A 27,926-nucleotide genomic window follows, 5' to 3' on the forward strand; every position below is an offset into this window, starting at 1 on the left:
CCAGCTACCAGAATCATGAGCTAAATAAACTCTTTAAAAATTACTCAGCCTATTCTGTTATAGCAACACAAAACAGACTAAAACAGACAGCATGGCTTAATACCCTGATCCTAACAAAATACACCAGTGTTAAGTTCCTTTAGCCCATGTTCCCCTGGAAATCAGGCCTGGTCCTTAGAGCCAGGCCTTAGAATCTTTCAGTACAAATTTGTACCTCTAGCTTTTCCTGCTCCCTTATTTCCTAGGCAACTGAATAAACAAACTCCCCATTAGTGGATCCCTGGCATCTCATGCATGCCAGTGGATGCCACAGACCACCGGAGACACAGCTGAACCCAAAATGCCAATTGGAGCTCCACTCCTATTATCAGTGTGCCTGGTCACATCAGTAATTCCTGATCTTGGTCCTCTCCTTATCCTCTGGAACCACTGGGAGTATATTTTAACCCCTTTCTTATTTGAAATCAGCCCATAGGCATTTGAGATCAGTTCCCATCTCCTTCAAATCATCCTTTCTCTATAATAAACACCCCTAATTTCTTCAGCTACTTAACATATTCAGCTTTGCATTTTTTAAGCCCTGACTCCTAAATACTTATCAAAAGTATAAAATTGTCACAGATGGACTTTACCGGTCTTTTACTCTTTATACTCTGATGAAAAAAGAGTTGATTGCTAGAATTAGAAATTAACTTACAGAATGTTAAAATCATATTTTGCTTTGTAAACCTTGCATTATGAACTAAAGAAGAAGAAGGGGTGGATGGAAGGAGGAGGAGTAGAAGAAGAAAATAGAGGAAAATCGCTAATGCTTATTAAATATTGCTCATTTGCCAATCATGGCGCTTAATACTTTTCATCGTTGTCTAATTTAATTCTTACAACCCTATGAGATAAGCATTACTGATATTTTCATTTTACAAAAATGGCCACTGGATCACAAAAAGGTTAAATAACTTGCCTGAGGTCACACAGCTCATAGGTAGTAGAGCCAAGATGTACACTCAGGTAGACTGACTGCAGAATCCATGATGAATTACAATTTGACTTCTTTGAAATCAGGATCTTTCCGAATCTTCATCTGTATTATTTAGACATTCTGTTGCATGCACACGAAGGGTATCCTTCTGTGTGCTGTCGAGGTTGAGTTTAAATAAAGACCCTGACTAAGAAGAATTCATCCTTTTGGAGGAAGTTAAAATAGTGTGGCTTCAGTAAATATTGGGTGCACTTGCTTGAATTGTCTTTTTAATATGTCAAAATGCTTGAATTTTATATGATTTAACCTAATAATAAGAACTGGCATAAATTGGCCATTTACTGTCTGCCAGCTGCTCTTCTAAGGTAATTTACATGGATTATCTCATTTAATACTTTAACCAATTATATGTGCTGAAACCACTGATTTTTTTGGTGGTGGAATGGAGTCTTACTGTGTCACCCAGTCTGGATTACAGTGGCATGAACATGGCTCACTGCTATGGCCTGGACTCAAGCGTTCTTCCCACATCAGCCTCCCAGGTAGCTAGGACTACAGGTATGCACCACCATGCCTGATTTTTAAAACATTTTGTAGATACAGGGTGTCACCAAGTCATTCAGACCTGAAGTCACTACACTAAACGTATGAGAAGTTGGAGGCACAGGGAAATTAAGTAACTTGCCCAAGGTCACACCTGCAAAGCCTGGATCTGAACCCTAGCAGTCAAATACCAAGGTACATGTACGTATGTGCATATTATTTTACCTCTATATTATACAAGGGTAGGCCTACCTGTCCACTCAAATCAATCTTTAAAAAGGTAGTTTCATGTGTATAGTACTACCTTACAAGGCATATATCAAATAATCATATTCAAGGTTTAGTTCAAAAGCCAAATAGAACAAAATCCACTTGGCTCCAGACTGGCTGAATAGTTTTGATTCCCAAAGTTTGAACATTTATCTGGTTTCTCAGTTACCTACAGGCTTGAGTTTAGAGTTTATTGCATGTCCTAGATAGTCTAGAGTTTGAGGAAGTGTTCACTCATAAACTAAGAGACAAAGTATCAATGGGTACAGCTCTCCTGAATTAAAGTAAGATGTTATTCTATTCTGCTAACAGTAATGATGCTGTTCATGCACTTAATCATTTAAAACATGCTTTCATTTATTTTATCTCATTAAATTCATTCAGTTCTCTCAAAAACTGAGGAAAAATCATGCATTAGTGAAGTTTTAGATAACTAAATACATATAAGGAGTAACTGATAATTTACAGTAAGTGGCCTTTAGCCAAAAGTAAAATAATCCAAACCTGATCTTTAATAGTTGTGCATTTTTCTATAATGCATAAAGGATTTGTGTGTTTTTGATTTATAGAAATGCTTTTTCCTTTCAATAAAAATATATAAGGGCCCAGTCAATAAATACTATTTGAATAAGGAAACATTTTGAGTGGAAAATATAAGTGGATTTCCATTTCATTACGTAGTGACCATAGAAATACTTATCCATCATCTATTTTTGTGCTCAATATTTTAGATATTTTTTGCCATCCATTCTTTCAGAAACTCTGTATATCCAAGGATTTTCTAGAATGGTATTTACTTGGTTGTAGAAAGCTGTCCACCCAATATAAAATACTGCAAGCTAAGAGATGTGATTGATACCCTTTTGGGTGGGACAGAGGGCCAGGACTAGGGCACAGCAAGAAAGATATTCAGGATGCTTATATCAGCGTAGGAATAAGTGCCTCTGTAAATTCATACCCTGAGGACCTTACCCGCCTAGTCCAAGGCCCTGAACTGAACATACTGGCAAAACATCATGTGTGATGTTAATTTTATATGTCAACTTGACTGGGCCATGGGGTGCCCAGACATTTGGTCACATATATTATTCCGGGTGTGTCTTTGAGGGTGTTTCGGTTTCTGGATGAGGTTAACATTTGAAATCATAGACTGAATAAAGTAGATTGCCCTCCACCCAATGTAGGTGGGCCTCCAACCGTCAATTGAAGGCCTGAATAGAACAAGGCTGCCCCTCCTGTGGGGAAAGAGAACTCCTGTTTGACTGCCCTCTGGTTGCAACACTGGTTTCTTAGGCGTCTCAAGGGTCATCAGACTGGAACTACACCATGGGCTTTTCTGGGACTCCAGCTTGCCAACTGCAGATCATGAGACTTGTCAACCTCCATAATCATGTGAGCCAATTTCCTTATAAGAAATCTCGGTATATATCTCCTATTGGTTCTGTTTTTCTGGAGAACCCTGACCATTATACCATGTATTCTGTCTTAACTTTCCACCAGTGAGAGAAGTTACTACCAAAGAGAAGCAAAAGGCAGCACAGGTTAAATCTTGATCAACTAAACTCTTGAGGGCCTCAGTTTCTTCAAGTAGTAAAAGGAAATAATTAACTTAGTTTTTATAATGGCAGCAAAATGCAGTTGCATAGTGTGAACAAAATTCTTGACACATAGTAGACACTGAAAAAGTGGGGTCTCTTCTTCCCTTTGTATTAATGAGCTGTTAGTGCTAGGTGAGAGTCATGAGGCCAAAGAAAGCTGGTCTGCCTGATCTTAAGCTGGGGGATGTGCTGGCAATATGCCCAAATGCCACTATAAGTGAATGGTATCCCACTCTCTGAACTCAGAATATCACACTGAGCTGACCTTAGGAGACCTGGCTCCCAACCTGGCTTCCACACCACCTATCTGAGCCCTCAGACAAGTATTTCACTTTTGTTCTCATTGGTAAATTACAGGTTTTTTGTTTGTTTTTTTTTTTCTTTTCAGCTCTAAAATGTCTGTGATTTATGATTGGTCATTATCATTTCTACATTGTTCTTAGCTTTGCATTTGAATTTAAATCACAGTAGGAAAAATAGCGTGGACAATACAATTACTTGTAACAAAAATAAAGCAAGTTTTGAGCAAAATTAGCTTTTCAAAATACTGTTTGCCAGATAAAATGTTAACAAAATCTACTAAAATCCATTTTCTGTTTTTCTGGAGAACCGTGACTGGTATAGCATCTATTCTGTCTTTACTGACCGCCAGTGAGAGAAGTTACTATCAAAGAGAAGCAAAGGCAGCACAGGTTAAATCTTGATCAACTAAACTCTTGAGTTTTTGTCTGGTTTCTCTATTTGCTTGATTTCAGTATCTTCAGGTTGACTAATAATCTGACTTTAGGGTTATACTCTAAGGCTGGTAGACAGGACAGCTATATTACTAATATTTATCCTGTAAGTCCTCCTCAAATGGTAGCTTCTTTCTAGATATTCATGACATTTATTCTTGGCTTGGCTCTTTACAAAGAACTGAGAAATTGGCTCTGAGATTTTTGTCTCTGTGTTACAAACTGAGGTTTTTACATTGCTAGTTGTCTTTGTAGTAATTATAACTTGCAAAACCCATTACTTACCAAGAACATAAACTGGACTTCATTAAAGTTTGCAGGACTTAATTTTCTGGATATAACCATTTGTTTTTATGAATCCTGACTGAGTTTTAAGTTCACTACATTTTTCCATAATAAATTAGTACATCCTTAAAATTGTTTGGAAAATACCCAAAAGGAGAAAGAAGAATGGGAAAAGAGCATTCACATATAGTTAACTTACCTAAGAAAATTTGTGTCCTTTTCTGTTTGTTTTTCACTTAAGGGCAGTAGGGTACTTTCCTGTGTTATTACATACTCTGTAAGCATGGTTTTATTAAGTGGCTACACAATATTTTATGGTCTTTTTTTACTTCTTTTTTGTATAGATGGGATCTCACTATGTTGCCCAGGCTAGTCTTGAACTCCTGGGCTCAAGTAATCCTTCCACCTCAGCCTCCCAAAGTGCTGGGAGTACAGGTGTGAGTCACCACACCTGACCCTATTCTGTGGTTTATTTAAACATTCTCCTATTTAAATTATATATATATATATATATATATATATATATATATATATATGCAATCCATATTAGGATTACTGCCATAGGACTGAGTTCCAGAAGTGGACTTTTTAAGTCAAATTGCCAATCATTCTATGGGCTCTTGGCACATGCATTGGCTCGTAATGACTACTCCATACTTCTAGCAGAATTATATAAGAGTCTCTTTTTTAGTATGCTTTCGTGGCTTTTTAAAAACCTTCCAAATGAAGCTTTCCAAGGAGTATTGATCATTGTTGATTTGTGCCTACATTTTTGTTCAGTTAGGACAAGTTTTTCTCAGTGGGAATTTTATACTGTAGGGGCCAGTGGGAGATCAGTAAGTGGTAGGTGAGTGATCCTCCTCCCTTTTCATCAGAGCTGTTAAGATCCCTCAAGGTAAGAGGCTTTGCATGGGGATGACAATTAATTGTGAATACGGGACCCATCAGATAGACACTACATTATAAATTATACTTCTAGCCTGCAAATATAAAACTGGTAGGTAATTTCTAAAAAATAAACCAAGTAATTCCTTTTGAACATGGTAAGGAAGCATATTTTCTACTACTTTTAATGAATGAACAAAATATTTTTATGAGTTTCTTTGTATGCTTCATATACATGTACCCATGAATTTATCCATAAATATTTTAAAATAACAGAGTTTAGAATATTTATTTTTGTATAAATACTTTAAAATTTTTAAAATACATTAAGTAATTTATTCTCCCAACACTCAGGGGTATTTTTTTTCAGTTTTCTGAAGGACAAAGTAGAGTGGGATTAGCAAGTAGATCAACTTCAAAACTTAAAGAGTTATTGTCATTACTGGCTGGAAAATAGCATTTTGTTTGTTTGTTTTTTGGTTTTTGTTTTTTTTCCCATTTATTTATTTTATTGCATTTTAGGTTTTGGGTACATGTGAAGAACATGCAAGATTGTTGCATAGGTACACACGTGGCAGTGTGATTTGCTGCCTTCCTCCCCATCACCTACATCTGGCATTTCTCCCCTTGCTATCTCTCCCCAGCTTCCCCCCCCCCCCCCCCCCTCCCCTATTCCCCCCAACTGACCCCAGTGTGTAGTGCTCCCCTCCCTGTGTCCATGTGTTCTCATTGTTCAACACCCGCCTATGAGTGAGAACATGCGGTGTTTGATCTTCTGCTCTTCTGTCAGTTTGCTGAGAATGATGGTTTCCAAGTTCATCCATGTCCCTACAAAGGACACAAACTCATCATTTTTTATGGCTGCATAATATTCTATGGTGTATATATGCCACATTTTCCCTGTCCAGTCTATCATCGATGGGCATTTGGGTTGGTTCCAGGTCTTTGGAAAATAGCACTTTTTAAGAGAAAGAGTGCTATGTGTGCCACATTGTAAAAAAATGAGGAAACTGAGTTAACCAATACACTCTTACGGGTGCTTACAAAACAAAAGGCAAATAAACTTGCTAATCAGAGCTCCCAGAGCTGTATATCCAAGTGGAAGAAGAGGAAAGAAGAGACATAGGAGAGTCTTTGGAGAAAGTACCCAGACAGCCAAAGAACTGGCTTCACTTGAACCAGGAGTCTTGATATGTAAGTAAATACTCTGTTTCAGGCTTTGCAGTGTCTTTTAACTTCTGCTGAATTTGCTCTCCATGGAATAAAACAGTTCAAGGTGGCGAGTGTGGGAGAAGAGGAGCCTGGTAGGTAGACACAAATTATTGTTTATAGACTGCTGGCCTCTCTGCTGCAGAGCACCTTTTGTAGCCACTTCAAAGCGGGAGCATCACATAGCTTATTTGAGCGAAATCTGCTGCGGTGAACATGCAGCAAACAGGAGGGAAATGGGCAGGTCTGATCCAGGGAAATCATTCTCAACCATCCCATTGGCTTACCCTAAGTAATCTCATAAATTGGCTATCAAAAAATTTCTATACATTTTGATAACATCAGGAATTGATAAAGGCAAAGATATAACTCCAAAGAGATTTGTGCACCAAATTTCTAGCTTCGTATGTGTTTCTGAGAAGATTGCTTATTAGATCTTAGGTCACTAAGAGTACAGAACAATTATGCTGGGACTTTAAGACCTAAGACTATGTCAAGCTCATCAATTCTCTACCAAGTCTGTATGCAGAATGAGCTATATTCTCTTCCCAAATGTTCAGGACTGTACATTAAATCTTGGAAGAAATTGCTAAGGGCTTCTTTAGAATTCTAAACTCTTAGAAGGGAAGGAATCTTAAAGATTAGTTCAACGACCTTATTTTTCAGATGAGGAAACCAAGGACTGGAACTGATGACCAACTTCCCAGAGGGAGTTAACAACAGAGCTGGCAAAAGAGCACATGTTTTCTGACAACCAGGGCAGAGTTTTTCACTGTCCTTCAGTCTTAGGGTACAACATCACCATATCACAGTCCCATAAAATGTGGAAAGAAAAAGTTGCCTACAGTTTTTCTCTGGAATGGATTACGGGGAAGGCCATTGATCTGTTTTTGTGTTGTCCAGTATACACACACACACACACACACACAATTTAATGTTCAATTTTGAGGCAGTAGCTGAGTGGGCTGGTTACAGGCACTATTTGGTGACTCAGTACTGGCCATGATCCATTTTGCCCAGCAAGTGCCCAGGACATGGTAGGTACTGAACAATAGCAAAACAGAAGTGGCTGGTGTTGGGACCATTTGAGATCATGAAAAGTGTGCTGAGCCAGTCCTGACAGGGTGGGCTTTGGAAATGTAACTTAACCTACCTGGTCCTTCACTTCCCCATATGATCTCTTAGAATTTTTCCAGCTCTAGAGTGTTGTAAGTATTGTGATCTGCTATTTTCCCTTAGAAGGGCTTTGTGAAGACTGGCCTATTTACAAAGCTCTCCCAGATTCCTTATTATGGACATTCCAAGAGCATCAAAAGGAACTACAGATACAGATTTTTCAAACCGAGTTGAAAAGTGTTTAACAGTCAGATAATATATAAGTTTAAAAATAGTACTGTTTTTACATGACTTTGAAAAATTGGCCTGACCCTATGTTAACCTGTTTCTAAAAGTCTGTGTTCATAAATTGACTTCTTTTATCCGTAGCCTGTGGGGCAGGAAAGACATTATGCTAGCACAACATGTACTAACCCTGGTGTGCTATTGTCCTTCTCTTAATTTGTTTTATAGTTTTGGCTCATTCTTGGAGATGAGTTATTTTCACCAGAACCCCCCAGTTTTAGAATTACAACTCCTCCCCTCTTCTTCACTTCTTCCATTTAGTAAACATGTTTTTCCCCTATGATACTAGAACATTTAAAATTTTAATTTCCTCTAATCATATCACACGAAGTGATATGATACAACCAAAGAAAACTAAGGGAAGACACCAAAGACAGAAATACATAAAGGCAATGCTAAGGTAATTATACAAATGGCAACAGAAAGAGTTCTATGGAAAGATTTACTCTCTGGGCAGTAGATAATTTAGGAATAAATGCTGAGGAAGGATTTGATTTTTTGAAACAAAGTGATTTTGGAGAGATCAGGAAGAGTAACATAGATAAAAGTAACATGATACGACTTGGAAGTGGGGAAAGGTAGGAGAAAAAGTAGGCAATGTGAGCATCTTCATATTGTGTTTGTCAAAGTTAAGTTAGATATTTTAACAAGAATATCTAATAGATTCACTTCTGAGACTCATCTGAAGAAAATACCACCCAATGTGTCACCAGGCTGACATAGGTTTCTACTTTGAGTGTGGCTCTTAAATCTATTGTTTAGCCATCCCCTAGAATGGTAGAGGCTAGATTTCCCATTTTATAGCTATGCCATTTAGGAAGGAATCAATATCAATTTTGAAATGGAGGTAGATTATCTCTATTGTTTCCTGTCCTCTCTTTTGAGCAAAGACATGAATTTAGTATGGCATGGCTTGCATCTTGTGGCTCTATGTTGATGTCTATGTTGTTCATCTAGCTATTAATAGAGCCATGAAAACAAATATTGATACTGACTGATATATAGTTCTCAGAGACTTTTAAAAAAAAAAGAGGCCCAGTTTTCAGAGCTCTTAGTTTCCATGCATCCACACAAATCATGAATCAGATTACATTAGCCTTGCTTATTTGGATACATTCAGTTTTTTCTATTGATCTGTTTCCTTTTTTACTTTAAGTTCTGGGTTACATGTGCAGAATGTGCAGGTTTGTTATATAGGTATACAGGTGCCATGGTGGATTGCTGCACCTGTCAACCTGTCACCTAGGTTTGAAGTCCCACATGCATTAGGTATTTATCTTAATGGCATCTCTACCCTTGCCCCCAACTCCCTGACATGCCCTGGTGTGTGATGTTCCCTTCCCTGTGTCCATGTGTTCTCATTGTTCAACTCCCACTTATGAATGAGAACATGTGGTGTTTAGGTTTCAGTTCCTGTGTTAGTTTGCTAAGAATGATGGCTTCCAGCTTCATCCATGTCCTTGCAAAGGACATGATCTCATTTTTTAGGGCTGCATAGTATTCCATGATTCCATTTTCTTCATCCAGTCTATCATTGATGAGCATTTGGGTTGGTTCCAAGACTTTGCTATTATAAATAGTGTTGCAATAAACATACATGTGCATGTGTCTTTGTAGTAGAATGATTTATAATTTGGGGGGTATATATGCAGTAATGGGATTGCTGGGTCAAATGGTATTTCTGGTTCTAGATCCTTGAGGAATTGCTACCCTGTCTTCCACAATGGTTGAACTAATTTACACTCCCAACAACAGTATAAAAGTGTTCCTGTTTCTCCACATTCCCTCCAGTATCTGTCGTTTCCAGACTTTTTAATGATTACCATTCTAATTGGCGTGAGATAGTATCTCATTGTAGTTTTGATTTGCATTTCTCTAATGATCAGTGAGGATGAGCTTTTTTAAATATGTTTTTTGGCCGCATAAATGTCTTCTTTTGAAGTGTCTGTTCATATCCTTCACCTACTTTTTGATGGGGTTTTTTTTTTCTTGTAAATTTAAGTTCGTTTTAGATTCTGGATATTAGCCCTTTGTCAGATGGGTAGATTGCAAAAATTTTCTCCCCTTCTGTAGGTTGCCTGTTCATTCTGATGATAGATTCTTTTGCCGTGAAGAAGCCCTTTTGTTTATTTATATCCCGTTTGTCAAATTTGGCTTTTGTTGAAATTGCTTTTGGTGTTTTCATTACGAAGTCTTTGCCCCATGCCTATGTCCTGAATGGTATTGCTTAGGTTTTCTTCTAGGATTTTTATGGTTTGGGGTTTTACATTTAAGTCTTTAATCTATCTTGAATTAATTTTTGAAAAATATGAAACACTTCACAAATTTGCATGTCATCCTTGTGCAGGGGCCATGCTAATCTTCTCTGTATCATTGCAATTTTCGTTTATGTGTTATTGAAGTGAGGACAATCTATTTCTTTCCTTTTCTTCTTTATGTAACTTATTTCCCTCTATTACAATTAGGACCCTAACAAGCTCACTGATATTTTCTTTAAAAATAGTCAAACTGAAGATATTCAAAAGCCTGATCTCTCTCCCCTTTGGTGTTAGTGGTCTTTGATCATCCTTTTTTTGTGTGTAAGACATTTGAAATTACCTTTACAAAATAAATGGACCATTGAAAATAGACTGATAAATAGTTATCATCGCTGCCTCTAGGAATTATAATCAAATAGAGGAGATATGGGGCCAAATATCATATTTTGAATGCAAATGAGTTCAATGAATGCATCGTGAGTCAGTAATTCTAATTTGAAAGCTACTAACATATTTACAAGAGGAAAAGTTCCATAGTGGCAGTAGAGTCACAAGGATTGCTTGAGCAATGTTATTTTGAACTAGAAAATCTAGAGATGCACAAATTTGCTCAAAAGTAGCTTTGGTAACTTTCAAATATGTTCCAAAATAAAGAAAAATTTAAGCTGGGTACTAGTGGATCACACCTGTTATCCTAGTACTTTGGGAGGCCTGAGGCATGAGGATTGCTTGAGCCCAGGAGTTTGAGACCAGCCTGGGCAACATAGTAAGACCCTACCTCTACAAAAAAAAAAAATATATATATATATATACAAAAATGAGCCTGGTGTGGTGGCATGCACCTGCAGTCCCAGCTACCGCAGAGGTTGAGGTGGAAGGATGGCTTGAGTCCAGAAGATGGAGACTGCAGTGAGTCAGAATTGCACCACTGCACTTTATCCTGGGTGACAGAGAAACACCGTGTCTCAAAAAAATAGAAAGAAGAAGGAGAAGAAGGAGAGGAGGAGGAAGAGGAGAATAAGAAGAGGAAGAGGAAGAAGAAGAAGAAGAAGAAGAAGAGGGAGGAGGAGGTGGTGGTGGTGTTGGTGGTGAGAGGGAGGAAAATTCATGACAAGAAGTAACAAAATTGACTAAGGTAATGATGGAGTGGGGAGTGCGAAGGGAGTTACTGAAAAGGAAGAAACCAAGACACAAAAATAACTCCTTTGATGTGTACCCTCTTTATTTATTGCATTCGGCTTTATATACTCATCTCTCTTCAAAGATCTCATGTTTAGTCCAAAAAGATGGGACTAATCTTTCCTTGGATATCTTATTCTGTCATTAAGTGCTCATTCAATTCAGACTTCTTTGTTGTCCCCTCATATAGATAAGAAAATTCTGTTGGTTTTGTTTTTTTTCCAAGCTTACTGCCCTTTTCGCCCAAAGCGAAGGCAATCAAGCTATGCTAAACACCCACATTTCTAATTTGCTAATAATGCAATTTCATTTAATCAGAGAGAGAAAGCAAATATAAGCCCTAGATAATGTAGTTAACGACATAATGGCTTCCTACCCAGGTCCCAGACATTTGAGATCTTCACATGACAGCATGCCTTTGCTAAATGAATATATTTTTACTTATATTTTAACAATGATTTGTCCAAAAAGTCTTTTTTTCCCCAGATATATTTTTCAAAGCACACAAGCCATGCAATTAGTTAAAAAGTTACTGTCTTCAATTAAATTGCTTTACACACATGAGTGTATATTGGATCTGGGGGAAATATTTGTCCTTTTAGGCTTTCCAAAAATCCTGCCCTTTAGGTACAACACCCACGCTTAGGGGTCTGAAGAGTTCAAGGCTGACAGTAGCTCTGAAAAGTTTCATAGCCTTTTAAGAAAGTTCAGCAGCTATGTTTGGGGAAGAGATATGTGTATTATGCAGTACTGTTCGCTAATGCAAAGATTGTAACATATGGAATTCATAAAGGCCCAATTACAGAACCGTCACTGTTTGCCACAGTTTTAACTTATGTAAGTTATTGATTATACTTTCATGAGATCATAATCAAAAGGTTATTCTTTGGTAATGGTGTGTTAGAAGAGCTTTATCCTGAACTTCAAAGCCATCCTCTGAGCCTCAAGAACAAAGGCTTAGAAGTTTGGACCAGGGCCAGAATCAGTCTGTATGAGTTAACGACGTTCCAGAGCATCTAGGAGCCGAGTCCACCTATCCACGTGCGGGAACTTTCTCTCATCACATCAGATCAACAGTCATCACTAAAAGATGACAGTTGATTCAACTTTAATGTGTCTCTGTGTGTGTGTGTGTGTGTGTGTGTGTGTGTGTGTGTGTGTGCGCTTTTTTTGATGAATCAGCTTGACTATAGAGTCTGCTTTCATTTGTCATATAACCATTTATTTTGACTGTAAAATACTGTCATTCACTGTGCTTTCAGAAGAGAGTGATTATCATTAAGTAGATATACATCTAGGAACAGGAATTGCAAGTACTCAAATATTTTCAGAAAATAATTCTTAGAAATTAAAAAGCTAATGTGTAACTTAATAAAAGTAAAAAGTAATGAAGGAGGGTTCAATTTTGTCCTAATATTCTGGCATGTTTTAAGCAGGCAAAACAAACAAACAAACAAACCAGACTGTGAGTTTGGCTAACGTTACAAATGGCAAATCTGCTGCCCCTCTTTTACTCTTAAAATCCTTACATAAATTATTACACCATAGAAGCAAAATGCCATCAGGTGTAATCACACAGAACAATCTTGACGCTTTCTCACAGCAGCTCCTGCAGCCTACCACTAGGCTGTTTTCTCTCTGAGTCATTGGATGATGGATGATCAGGCAGATCTTGGGATTTCTATAGTCGGCCTAAGATAATAAAATGTCCTCTGATTACTTTAGTGCTAAGATTATTCTCATGCCAGTAATTAAAGTCTCCTCTTCTGTGTTGCAGTTAAAATTCTGACCTTTATTTAAATTTAAGATTGTCCTCTCCCTTAACTGCAGCTTGGTTGGTTGCAACGTGGTTGACCCTTATCAGTAGGGTCTAGCTCCTCCAGGAGAGGGGTCATGGACAAGAGAGATGAGAGGTAAGAGGCAGATAGGAGCTGTTGTCACCTACAGTGTTTCCTCTGGCCCCAGAGGATGTTAAAACTGATCTTGTTATTATGGGCACTTTCCTGGGTTCCTCCCCTGGAATCTCCACACAGCTTTGCCTGGGTTAAGGCATTGCTTCCCCTCGGGCTGCATGCTCATAACCATGGTGCCCATCCACTCTGGTACAGCCATACTGGCCTCTTCGCTGTTTTCATGAATGTGCCAGGTATGCTGCCACCTGAGGGACCTGGCACTAAGCATTCCCTCTGCTCTTCTTGTTTTCTCACTCTATTCCAGTCTGTATTAAAATATCCCAGCCCAGCAGCCTTCCCGGTCTGTCCTTTCTGAAACAGCAATCCCCTACCATGCATATTCTTAATTCTCTGTCATCTTTCTCTGCTGAAGTCTTCCACACAGTGCCTGTCATTACTTGATAAATTATATGTCCATTTAAACATTTCTTTAAAAATTATGTGTCTCCTCCTCTTCATCACATCAGAAGTAGGCTCCCTGAGGGCCTAGAGTTTTTACCTCTTTTGCTGACTGCTACATCACTGGGGCCTAGAGCAGAGCCTGGCACATGGAAAGTGCTCAGTAAATATTTGCTGGGCAAATGAATGAAAGAAGGCATGAACACATAAAAAGCAGCCAGATATAATGATTTACTCTTCTGTGTATATCTCAATTTGGAAAAGATTTTGTTCTTAATTAGAATTAATTTACATTTAAATCTTTGATCAGAGCTATTGGCTGAAATGGATTCCTAGAGTAAAAGGCAAGATCTATGAAAATCAAAATTGCTTTTGGAAATACAAGCACAGTAGACTTTAATCACAATATCATTTTACCTAGTCTGATTTCTTCTTATCCAAAATGTAATATAGGAAATTGTTTATATAGGATACAATATTGAATTTAATTTAAACAGGAGCAGATACTCTTAGTAAGTAAGTTCAGGCACATATTATTATCAGAGATTCTCAAAGATAGGGACTAAGACTTCTTCTGTAGTTTTGCCTTGTATAATATTGGGAGATACATGGAGATGTCCCCGTATAATACTGGGAATAATACATATAATGTAGAATATATATATTATATATGGATTATATATAATATATATAATACTTGCCTTACATAATACTGGAAAACACATGGAGATTTCCTATGTCTTTTTTTTTTTCATTCCTTCAAATTTTTATTAAAGAAGCTAGGTTTTTGCCCTGTAGAGTTTCCCATAGTCTGGATTTTATTGATTACATCTTTGTGGTGTAGTTTAACTTGTTCCTCTATCCTCTAAATTTCCTGCAAATTAATAGTTTGATAAGACATTTCTAATTTGTTTTAAAGTTAAAGAAATAAGATAATTCTAATTTTGCCTATATGTGCCAACTTGAACTAGAAAAGAAAGATTGTTTTGGACTATTTTCACAGTCCCTGCTTTCATTCTGAACCTTACTCCCTATACCCACAATGCCTTACAGAGACCCTCCCTTGATCACATCCCTCCAGCTCTCAGCATCCAGGGATCTCCAAATTGCTTTTTTCTATAGGTACTGCCACTGCCTAGGGACTCCTGCTACCACACCACATCAGTAAGGGACTTTATATTGATCCTGTGTATAGTAATGCATTTGTTGAAAGCTTACAATGTGCCAACATTTGCACCTACATTACATGCATTATTTAATCCTCACAACAGCACTGCAAAGTAGACACTGGCTTCCTTGGATTCCTCAAGCTTGCCAGAGTCCTGCCAGAGCTTACACATCTGATCTTTCTTCTGCTTAAAAAGCTCCCCCTCCTTTATCTGTTTAACCTTTGTTCATTGAGCAGATCTCAATTCTGCCATCCTTTTTCAAGCAAGCTGTTCCTGACCCCCAAAATAAGCCAAAATACACATTCTCAAAGAACCATGTACATTTCTGAAGCCCTTTATGACAGTCTTAATTTTTTACTCACTTGAATGACCAGCTTTCTTCCAGCCTGCAGGCTCCATAAGGACAAATACTTGGTCTGTTTTTACTCAGCTTGGCATCTCAGGCACACACAATGCCTAATGCCTGGCACACTCCATACATATGTGTTGAATGAATGTGAGGCTAAGCCTGTACCCAAAGCCAGCTAGTAAATAGTAGAGTTAGAATTCAAGCCAAGCTGGTCTCACTCTAGCCCAGATTTCACCCACGTTCTCCCCAGCCTCGTGACCATTGTTATTTGGACTGCTGGCTCTCTCCCTTCAAGAGCCAGCTCTGGACCAGCATAGTCTCCCTTTTTGGCCCCCATTCCCATTTCCTGCTGACTGTTGACTGGGACCCAAATGTCTATCTCTCTTAGCCAAGACATTCAAGTATACTTGAGCTTCTGTTTCATTGAAATTCAGCAATTTCATGACTTGAATGGACATGGTAAAAAGTGACTTACCTATTTTTTTTTTAGACTATGACTAACTTAACCCAAAGATTGCATTCATTTTTTAGAAACATTTTTTGAGCCACAAAAAATAGATTAGTCACTGGAGATTCAAATAAGAAAAATAATCCCTTCCAATGAGGAGAGTTTAATTGGGGTAGAAGGTGGGGGAAGAGACAAGAAAATAGATTTTTGCTGTAAATACAATAGTAAAGATGAGGAAAGGGTGACAGGAAAGAAGCATCTGTTAACATGGGCAGTTTTACCAAAGAGAGGACATTTCAACCAAACTTAGAGAGATAAGTCAAAGTTTGCTTGGTGGACAAGGGCAGGGAGTGGACACTCCAGGCATAGAGTATGAAATAAGATTCATGGTAGAGGCTGGTGGCTCAGTTAACTTGAAGCTTGCTATAGCCAGATCAAAGACCTGTGAGGCAGGATATGGGAGAAGAGGCTGGTGGGCAGAGCTAGATTTAAAGTTTTACCTAAAGTCTTCATTGTAATAAGAAACCATTAAGGGTGTTAAGTGGGAGCAGTGATCTATTCCAGTTGGCATTTAAGAAGAAAAATTGGATGATGGTGTAGATTGAGAGTGCTGAAGGAATAAATCTGAAGGATGTGAGTTACTGGGGAGGTAGGTTAGCTCACAGGAGCATGAAGGAGAAATATCTGAATTCTGGTAGTAACATGGGAAGGAAAAGAAGGGAATAAAGCTGAGAAATCAATGAGAAGTTGTGGAGGTAGTTGGTGAGAAGGAAGTTAGGAGTCTAGAAAAACCACCAAGTTTATGTCTTGGGTAATAGGTATATTATGCTTTCTTAAGGAATACAAGTGTACAGCTTCACTGGGAAGATAATGAGTTTGTCCATTATCTTTCCAATGTTAAGTCCAAAGGGAAATGTCTGGTACACAGTTGTTAGTAGGAAGGTGAATACTGCAGATAAAAAACTTGGAGGTTAATGAAATGTAGGGGTAATTTGAAGTCATAGAAGTAGATAAGATGCCCTCAAGAAGAGAACATAAGCTAGAAGAGCAGAATACTAGCAGACTAGTGGCATAAGCCAGAAAATCAACACTTAAGACAATGGTTCTTCACTTTTTTTGAGTCATAGATTCTTTTGAGAATGTGAAGAAAGCTAGGGCCTGCTCTCCCCAGAAAAATATTCATATGCATATGAACATCAAAGCTATGAATTCTCTAAGAATGCATAGACCCACATTCAGAACTCTTTTTTTTTTTTGAGTTGCAATTATAGAGAGAAGAGCATGTAAAGGTGACTAGAGAAAGTGATTAGAGAAGGAGAAGGTAAACTCAGAGAGAGTTGCTATGAATACATCAAAAAAGAAGAGAAGGAAAAGTTAATTGTCTTAAAAAATTTCAGAGAAGGCAGGAGAGATAAAGATGGGAAAGGGTTCATTGGAATTAGCAACTTGGAGGTTATCAGTAATCTTTTATGAGAAATTTTAATAGTGACTGGGGCAAAACCATACTGTAGTAAAGACTGATGGGCAAGAAAATTGAGGCCATGGTTATAGACTCTTTTAAAAGCATGATAATGATGGCAGAGACAGCCTTTTATCTTTTCATCACATTAGTATACCTACATGAGTAAAGATGGCACAAATGATGGAGCCAGTCTCAGAGGATATGGAAAGGAAGCAGGATTGGATGTGCATAGACCATTAGATAGGGGGAATATTGAGAGGATTCATATGTAATAATCTCTGTTTTCTTTATGAATAGGATATTGACATCAGTTGAGAGAAGACAGCAGGAATGGGACAGCATACCTGGGGGGAAACTACGCAATTGTTGTGTGTACAAAAAGGGAGAGACTAATGATGTTTACAAGAATTTCTTGAGGATTGGGAGGACAATTGAAGTTGGCCACATAGATTTAGTTAGACCTCAGATTATGGATTGTCATCATTAGTGCTCCTCAGGAAATTTTCAGTTCTGCCTTACTTTCTCTTTTTCTTAAACGGAATGAATAATGCATGTATGAGTACAATTTTTAAATATCAAATGACTAGAAGATCTTAGAAGAAGATTAAAAGAGCCAAGTATGGTATATCTTCTAGGCAATGACTTTTTCTAAAGTGTAAAATAAAATTAATCGAGTGCATGACTATTCTTAAATTCTTCTTTGGCAAGGTTAGTCCCCTAAATTTTGGACTTTGTAAATCTGTAACCAAGAGGTTTTAGACTTTTTTTTTTTCTGTTTGATTCTGACGTAGGAAAGAACAAACTGGTCATTAGAAGAAATACTATTAGAAGATAGTATTCTGAAATATGCAATTGCAATTACTTGAACAAAAATGTTAAATTAAGGTACATCTCATAACCTTTACAAAAGTGTCTAATGCATTTTTTCAAAACATTAAGCTAAGGGGGAAATCTGGGTTTTTTTCTTCTTTTAATCAAAGAATAAGTTAATACTGTCCATGTGGATTCAATGAAAAAATACTAAAGATTTTAGAAAACTACCTCAAGCTACCTAAGAAAAATGTGACCTAATTTTAAATATTTTGAAAGTCATCACTGAGTACATCTCCTGACATTTCTAAGTTTAAAATTTTGACATTTACTTTTTATCAATAGAATGAAGTAACTGTATGCCCCTGAAGGTAACTATGCATTTTAAAGAACTGTGAAAGAAATGGAATGTTAATTTTGCCCCTTTGAGCTACTTATATGTGCTACTCAAGTTTTTATGTATACTTTGTAAATATCATTCTGTCCTAAAAATGTTAATTTGCTGAAATATACCGCCATGTGAAATGCATGAAGGAGAGAACAAAGAAATGAGATACTGATGAAGAACAAATGTACTGCATGAGGTGTAAGGGTAATTGCTCAGGTTTTTTTTGGTTTGGTTTGGTTTGTTTTTTTTCCCCCTAGATGGAGTCTCGCTCTGTCATCCACACTGGAGTGCAGTGGTGCCATCTTGGCTCACTGCAACCTCCGCCTCCTGGGTTTAAGCAATTCTCCTGCCTCAGCCTTTGGAGTAGCTGGGATTACAGGCATGTACCACTCACTCAGCTGGGTTTTTTTGTTTGTTTTTTTGTTTGTTTTTTTGTTTTTTTGTTTGTTTGTTTTTTGTATTTTTAGTAGAGATGAGGTTTCACTATGTTGGTCAGCCTGGTCTCGAATTCCTGACCTCGTGATCCACCGGCCTTGGCTTCCCAAAGTGCCGGGATTACAGGTGTGAGCCATCACGCCCTGCCAATTGTTCAAGTTTTAAAAAATTCTTATTAAAGAAATAGCTCTTAGAACAGTTCTCTTTTCCCTCCATACAGATGAATACTCAATGACTGCATCTGAAGCTTTAAGAAATATTCAAATGTATATCTTGAGATGAGATGAAAGAAAACTCTAGGAAAGAGATTCCTTTTCCCTTTCCAGAACTGCCTCCCTCTCCCTTCCTCTCCCAAGTACCTGCGCACACCCTGCTGCTTTCTGGGCACCTCCATGCTCTGGAGTCATCATGCTGTCTTAGCATCTAACAGAAACGTGTAGTTGTGCTCTCGAGTTTCTCCACAGTTTCTTTTTCCACACCTCCTATTTAGACTGTCCTTGGTCCCCACAGTGCCAGCCACGCCACTTATAATGACATTTTCTTTCCTCAGTCTAATGCTTCCTTCTTTCCTATGCCCAATTTTTAGGTTTGCATTGACTCAGGACTTTGCAGCTGCTTGAGTTAGAGCAGGCTTACTCGTCCTGGAAACTTGAGGGGAATAGAAGCTTTCAGAAGCCCCGCTGCTGTTTACACCGCCCTTTCTGTTATAAATTTTGACAAGCCAGTAAAAACAGTGTGTCGAACAGGGCTAAATTTGGTTTAAATACTACTTTGTATTCATACTAATACTTTTGTTTTTTCAATTTTTAGATGAGCTGAAAAAGTGTCTTCCATTTCCTAGTGTGTTGCTTTTCTACTTTTCTGTCACCCCTTCCTCAAAAAATAAAAATAAAAAAACCTTAACTGTTGGTTTTATTTAATGCAACATAGCAATATAGCTCTCTGTTGCCTCCCTATCTTTAGAAATCTTGAAAGAGAGTGACTAGCCAACGATTTGATAGATGGCCAGGTCTGTTTCTGGTTTACATGAGCAGTGGTGATTCCAAACCCTAGGAGGAAAAAATGGAAAATGTCTTAGAAATTTCAGATTTATGTGAAGCCAAGCTGTGATCTCCTGCCAGTTTTAGTTTACCAAACTCTCATGGTCCTGGATGTGTTTACTTGAAGTTCAAGTTTTAATGTCACCATTATAGTCCAATAACTTCACTCCCTCAATCCAGCCCACTGGCTGTGGTCTAGTCTAGTGTGTGTAGAAACAATGACTAGAACAGAAGAAGTTGGCTAATTGAGATTTTCTTTTTAGACAATGTTTCTTCCATTGCCTATTTAAGCCATGATCAGTAAAATAAATAACCACTCTGCATGAGAAGGTGCTTTCCCTTTTCCTTTATAGAACAAGTTCTTCTAACAGCTAGTTTCAAAAGGAGGCAGGGAAAAATAGTCAGTGTTGATACAGGTTGAGCATTCCTAATCCAAAATCTGAAACTTTCTGACAGCCAACATGACCCCACAAGTGGAAAATTCCACACCTGACTTCATGTGACTGGTTGCAAAATTATTTAAAACATTATATAAAATTTTCTTCAGCCTATAAGGTGCATATGAAACACAGATGAATTTTGTGTTTAGAGTTGGGTCCCATCCCCAAGATATCTTATTATATATATTCAAATATTCCAAAATTTGAAAAAAATCTAAAATCCAAAACACTTCTGGTCCCAAGCATTTTGGATAAGGGATACTCAATCTGGATTTCACAGTTTCCCAGTGATGTCACAATTACATCCTGTAATTTATAGAAGGCAAAGTGACTCGAAACCCAAGAGGGAAATATAAACCGGAAGAGCCTTCGGCAAAGTCTTGTGTCAGAACAGGATCTCATTTACATTGTCTGCTTACATTCTTTCTGGGAGCCTCATTGCCAAAGCTTTGTGCCAGAATAAGCATAAAACAGTTATAAACTACACACAGATAAGATAGATATCAAACGTCAATGTTTGATTGTTCTTTTTTTCAAAAGTATCCTGTATTCTCAATTGGGGGCTGTGATGACTGACCACACCGAAAAGTAAGAGAGAAGTTTTTGGCCCGTAAAAGTAACTTAGCAATTGCCAAAACAGATTCTGCTGCCTATCACTAGAATCAGAGGCTAATGCCGTTTCACCACAACAATGTGTTCTGGAACACACTGGGTTTACACTTCTGGATGCTTCTCAGTACATCGTTCATTCACATATTCAGCAAATATTTTTCAAATGCCTTGCTGTGCACAATGCTGAGTAAGTCTCCAATAGACTATTGGAAAAAAATATATAGTCTTGCTCTTAGCCACAAGGAATTCAACATTTAGATGAGAATACAAGATATAAACATATGAAAAGTTAAATAATAATACATAGTGGCAGATGTTTAAGGGCCAAGCTGGTTTAAGTCTTATCAAAGGTCAGTAGAAGTGAAATCACTGGAATATAGGCATGGCTATGGTATCACCTCAAGTCAGTGAGCTCTAGAAGCTGATCCCTGTTGGAGAATAGTGAGAGATCAAAAGATAAAGGAACCAGGCAGTGGAGACACTTAACAGGTTGAGGACCTTATCCCAGCCATAACTGGGGACAGGAAGGGATTGTAATGTGGCAAAAGTGGTGGTTTAATTAGATGTATTGGCCACTTTTAAAGAGAAAGGCAAGAAGGATATTTCAAATGTTATAATAATGCCAATATGAGGAAATAAAGGCTGGATTGAGGTGGAAGTGGTGAGGATAAAAGAAAGACACAGAATCATAAGATATACAAGAAGAAAGGATAAGATTTTGGTGTCTTTTTATGGGGAGATGAGATAGAGGTAAGAAACGGCAATGATCTGAATTCAGTATCTTTGTTAATTGGAACAATAACAAGGCTTGGCAGCTAAAAAGAAATCAAGTGGGGCTGGGCACAGTGGCTCATGCCTGTCCTAGCTACTTGGAAGGGGTAAGGTGGGAGGATGGCTTGAGCCCAGGAGGTTGAGTCTGCAGTGAGCCATGATCATCCCACGGCATCCCAGCCTGGGCAACAGAATGAGATGCAAAAAAAAAAAAAAAAAAAAACCCACGAAGAAGAAGTCAAGTAGGGAGGCTGATTTTGGAAGATAATGAACCAGGCTCCATGCATGTGAGCATGGGCATGAGGCAGATGGCAAGAAAAGTCTGAGCTTTGGAAGATGGGTGTGTATGGTTCATGTTGAGCATCACTGCCTAACAAGGAAATGGTTCAATCTGTTAAAATACCTGAGTTTCATGACAATATACAAAGAGGCTTAGTGATATTTCTATGATTTTGAACTAAGAGGAGAGTAAATGAGGAAACACAGGAAAATCAAGAAGTGGAATGAGAATCAGCAGAGTGTCAGAGTCCAAGGATAATGAGCTTTGAGTTTGAAGGATAAAATTTTACAGAGAGGTAACAAGAAGAATGTGAGATCTGCCAAATTTTGCTCTAGACATTCAGATTATTTTAAGCATTGATCATGCTTATTTGTTTTGTTTGGGTCTTTAACATTGAACTATTTTCCTTTCTTGTTTATTTTAGATTTTTTTCCAGCCCTTCACATATAGTGTGAGAGCTATTTTATATCTCTTTAGTACCTAATACCCAGTACTTTACTAATCTGAATTCACTTAATAATAGGCTGTTGTGAGAATTAAATGAACAGTGACTGCAGTATAATAAATGTTCAACAAAAATTACTTGAAAATTTTCAAACCCTACAGCTTCTGTGTGTTTTGTATCTAAAAATGCCTGAAATCTTCTTTAGAACAAAGATGATACCTTTATTGTTTTAATGTTCTTCCATGAGCACTTAGGTCAGCATCATGATATATGGGTTAAAAGAGGTTTGAAGTCCTTGGTTTTATGAACAACCTTTGATTCTTAACTCAGAGGCTCCTGCAATTATTGTGCTTATTAGATTAAGTACACACCATAAACATAGAACTTCAAAGGCAGAAGAGAAATACTGGATTCTCTTCATTCTTCTCAATAGTTAATGCAATTCTCTGCTCCTTTTCTATGCCTACCCCAAAAGGAGTGCCAGAGCAAAGGCCTTACAAGTTGTCCCATTTTGCATTGTTTATATGATTTCTTCATCTGTTCTAGAAGGACATATTCAGCCAAGTTGATTGGAAGCAAGTTAAATGACCTCCAGCACTCCTCTCTTGATAATATTTGGGTGTCTTTTATGCTTCTCCATGAAAAGAAAATTTACTGCATGGCAAACCAGGCCAGTGAATTATTCTCCTGAATAGACCCATTATTTGCTTGAATACAAAGCAAGCTTTTCATGTGTTTCCCAAATAATCACCCTGTTTGCCTCTACCTGAGTTTTCTCTAGTGTCATTTAATAGAACCAAATATACTTTTTCCTAATAGAGGTTTTAGACTCTCCAGTATACCAGTTCAGGCTCTGAGTTCCTTTTATCTAAATAATAAATCTGCAATTTGTGGAAATTGTTCCCAAACTTTTAAGCTAGTTCTCTGTTCTCTTTGGCATAGAATTTAGATTTTATTTGCTCTCAAATAAGTTTTTCCAATGGAGAGATTTGAGTCTAAGAAGATTTATTATAAATAAAGTAAAAACAGAAAGTCCTGTCTAGAAGTTAGAGTATGGCATAAATATATTGTTCATCAGCCATTTCTTATGGCTTTTAATTTAAGCCCTTAAGTTAAATGAAGGATCTATTTACTCTATAGTTCATGATGATACTATATTTGTAGAAATATTTTACAGTATTGATGGTTTTAGATTTCTTTACAGTGGCAAAGTAAAACTTTGAAAGAAGTTAGTGTCAACATCAGAGACAAAAGTTCAGTCAGTTTTTAACTTGAAAACCTAACTAAATCGTTTTCAAGTTAAAATTTTATTTTTCTTTTTTCTCTTTTCTTTTTTTTTTTTTATCTTAAAACTTCCCACTGTAAAGTTAGCATTTTTAAAGAGGCAATGAAAACCACAGACAAAATCTTTTTGTAAGAAATATACCAAGTATAATGGAAATTATATGTTTCAGAGATTCAAGCATCATTATCATCCTCAACAAGAAAGAAAACGATTTACTCTGGTAACTGCCTTTTGCTGATAACATCCAAGAAAGAAGCTTTTCACCAGTTCCTGCCTTATCCAGTCTTATTAGAATAAGACAAACGTTTGCTGATTCTCAAAGAAACAAAAGGGACACATTTGTGTAAAGTTTGTTATCGATTAGATCAGAGTATTGGCTGTCCAGAGAAATCTATTAAGCCTAGCTGCATCATGTGGAGCAGTCATGCCACTGCTCATTATCAACTCTCTGATGCTGAGTATAACATATTCCATGCTTTTCAGCCTACCTTCTGTGGCCATACGTGAAGGCTCTGTGAAGTTATGTTTCTGGCCTCTGAATGAAATTTTTTCAGTTCCACGTTTTTTGAACATCATCAAAACTTTTTGAAAGAAAGAGACAATCAGAAGCTTTTTTATGCTGATTGCTGTTTCCTTGAAGCACACTTTCAAGGAGACATGGAAGAGATTTAAATAAAATTGTTGCGTAAACACAGTCATGTTAAATAGATGTTCAAGAAGAATATTTTATCTATGATCAGAGAATTACGCAAATAGAATCATCAGCCACAGAACTGAAAGGAGGGTACATGATTAATGCCTGTTTTTAAATAAATGCTCTTATTTCACTAAAAGATATAAATTCACATATAGAAAATCTGAAAAAGAGAGAAAATAAAAAAACATCAATTCTACACAATCATTGTTTTAATCTTATCTAGTTTTTCTTAACTAAAAGTTTATTTTTTAAATTAAAATATTATATTTTTGTTAAAATATTATAGTTTTACAAATGTAATTTTTAAATATCACACATAGGAATAATTTATAATGTGACAAAACTCAAAGATATAACTATAGGATAGCAAATGATAACTTATATGGTAATTGACCTTTTCATTTCAAAGTTTTTACTTTCTATCCATTCAGTTCTCTTCCATCAGGATATACCCTGTTGATAAAGTGTTTAGTGTTTTGGCACATGGTGTGTATTACACTCATGTTTATTGTGTTGTTGTTACTGTACTTAGGTAATATAAATAATTCAAATGTTATTCATTATAAAGGCATCTGTCACTAAATCCTTTCACAGTGCCAACTAAAATATGTCTTAGAACAATATGTTAAATGATACATATTATCTAGCAAAGTGTAGATGGAAGCACAGCTGGCAGAAGTCATTAAAACCACCTGGATTCATGAAAACCAATCCACTTTTAATAGTCATTGGTTTCCCTGCAGGGACAGAAATACTGTTCTCTCTTTCAAAGGAACTCATTCCAAATTGAATTACCTTTCATGACAACACTCCTTTCATGAGACTTCTTTTAAACCTCTACTTTCCCTTAAACAGGGTAAGAATTACCTGTCTTATGACTCTTTATTCTCAGGGTTATCCTAGTGAATCAATTTAATAAATTAATTTACACAACACTGTTACCCCACTAAGGAGCTGTTCACAGTGATCTTCTGGAACCTCAGCCACAACTCACAGGAGGGGATGCAGTGGGAATTTGTTCCAGGAAGGTGCTCCTTTCAGCCTAGTGAAACCAGGAAGTGTTTCTCAATTCACTTCAAGTATAGACAAGTCCCCACAGCATCTGAGACTACCCCTTGGCATTAGTATCCTCATATAAAGTCCTTAAAGCCTACTACATGTGATACTGGGATTTAAAGCAGCAAATTGTTTGAATGTCTGCCATGTGTCTCTTAATATCTTCCATGTTGTAAACTATATTTTATATTTCATGTAGGGTGCAATATAATATATATATATAATATATATATATATATATTTATATTGCATGTAGGGTGCAATATTCTTTTTTAACCTCCTTCTAGCACATATTAATGTAATTAATAACATTAAGCTGATGTAATTCTGGATGTTACTACAGGTAATTGCAGAACCACTCAACTTGCCTAACTCTCATGTTAGCATTGGTGCCATTTATTGATTGTTCTTTATTTCTAAGCAAGAACATATTGTTACCTTCACAAACTGTCCCCCCTCCACTTTTTTTTTTTTATGCAGAGTCTCACTGTCACCCCCCAGGCTGGAGTGCAGTGGCATGATCTCAGCTCACTGCAACCTCCACCTCCCAAGTTCAAGCAATTTTCCTGCCTCAGCCTCCCAAGTAGCTGGGACTACAGGTACCTGCCACCATGCCCAGATAATTTTTGTATTTTTAGTAGAGACAGGGTTTCACCATTTTGGTCAGGCTGGTCTGGAACTCCTGACCTCAAGTGATCCACCCACCTCAGCCTCCCAAAGTGACGGGATTACAGGTGTGAGCCACTGTGCCCGGCCTTCACAAACCCTTTTAATAACCCAATTGGGAATCCATTAAGCATTAAAGCTCTATGGTGAGATTATTCATCATTACTTTCAGTATTCATGGCCATCTGAGTAGCAGGAATCATTTTCTCAACTAGACTTAGTGAGAAAATGAAAATGTTTACAATGTAAAGGTATATGGTTTGTTGTCTTATTGTTATGGTGGTTTTTGAATTCCTTGGCTTTTCTCTCCATAATTAAATTGAGACATTAAATATAAACCTTTCAAAGGGAGTGAGAGTGAAAAGTAAATGTTAACAACAGGATCATGAAATTTGGAACTTTATTACAATTCTCCAAATTCTGATCAAAGGACTCACTTCAGAATTTAGAGTATTAAAGAATGACTAAAATAGTTGAGATGAATTCTAGTCAATGACTGGTTTGACATCACTAAGAGAATTTTTTTTTCTCAATCTTTTAAAGAGACAGCAATTAAAGAATATCATTTAAGTTAAAAGATTACCGGCTAGGCATGGTAGCTAAATCCTCTAACCCCAACACTTTGGTAGGCCAAGGTAGGTGGATCACTTGAGGTCAGGAGTTTGAGACAAGCCCCACCAGCATGGTAAAAACCCGTCTCTACTAAAAATACAAAAATTAGCCAGGTGTGATGGTACACACCTATAATTCCAACTACTCAGGAGGCTGTGGCAAGAGAATCACTTGAACCAGGGAGGCAGAGGTTGCAGTGAGCTGAGATTGCATCACTGCACTACAGCCTGGCAAAAAAGCAAGACTCTATCTTAAAAAAAAAAAAAAAAAAAAAAAAAAAGAATTACCTTTCATGGCTGTTTTTAAAGTTTTTAGGGATTACTTCTCTCCAAACAGAATCTAATACTTGTGCCTACACAGTATCTTGGATGCCACGTGCTCCAAGTTTCTGTAATGAAAATTATCTCTGCCCTATCAGATGGAGCATGAATTAAGTGGTGGCTTTTCCCTCTCTGTGGTTTCTGTGGTACTAACTGTCAGTGCCTTTCTTTGTAGGAAGAATACTTCTATGAATTCCTTTCCTTGCGCTCCCTGGATAAAGGCATCATGGCAGATCCAACCGTCAATGTCCCTCTGCTGGGAACAGTGCCTCACAAGGCATCAGGTGGGTGGTCTTTGCCGGAAGAAAAGTTTACACTTAAAATGTAATGGCGATGAGAATATTTAAGACGCAAATGTCCTATATCAGAGAGGTTATGTGTCTATTAGACCATGAAAAATGTGTACCATGCTCATTTTTATATTGAGATAATTGTGTTCTTCCTATTGATCTGCAAAGCTTGCTGTATATTAGGTATATTTACCACTTATTGCATTTTTTTCAATTTAACGTTTATATTTTATTTTATTTTATTTTGGAGGAGAATATGCAGAGACTTTAAAATCCTATGTGGTCAAACCTATCTATCTTTTCCTTTGCAATTTTTTTCTATGGCTTTTATGTTTTGATATTAATTCCTATTCCAGAGAGCAGTTGAGTGATAACTTACACATGCTTGTAAGTTAATAAAATAAAAATTTAAATTTTTATTTATTTTATTAATAAAATAAAAATTTATTTTGGGAATAGTATGAAATAAGGCTCTAACTTCAATTATTTTTGAGTCATTAACTTTTCTGATGTAAGAAGTTGAATTGATTCAACCATCATTCTCAGCAAACTGACAGGACAGCAGAAGATCAAACACCGCATGTTCTCACTCATAGGCGGGTGTTGAACAATGAGAACACATGGACACAGGGAGGGGAGCACTACACACTGGGGTCAGT

At 37.2% G+C, this 27,926-nt stretch overlaps 1 protein-coding gene and 1 non-coding gene across 2 annotated transcripts in view; one reads left to right on the plus strand and one right to left on the minus strand.

Annotated features, from left to right (window-relative positions):
- Nucleotides 1–27,926, plus strand: part of WIF1 (WNT inhibitory factor 1) — a 67,286-nt gene that overhangs the window by 12,745 nt on the left and 26,615 nt on the right. The window contains exon 3 of the mRNA XM_017507300.2: nt 27,153–27,261. Within this exon, the coding sequence (XP_017362789.1) occupies nt 27,153–27,261 (109 nt within the window). The remainder of the gene's footprint in view (nt 1–27,152; nt 27,262–27,926) is intronic.
- On the minus strand, nt 10,207–10,313 carry LOC119468057. Its single transcript, XR_005196683.1, has one exon. It is a non-coding gene; the product is annotated as a U6 spliceosomal RNA (small nuclear RNA).

The sequence above is a fragment of the Cebus imitator genome, unplaced genomic scaffold (assembly GCF_001604975.1).
Source record: "Cebus imitator isolate Cc_AM_T3 unplaced genomic scaffold, Cebus_imitator-1.0 Scaffold372, whole genome shotgun sequence".
NCBI classification, from domain to species: Eukaryota; Metazoa; Chordata; class Mammalia; order Primates; family Cebidae; genus Cebus; species Cebus imitator.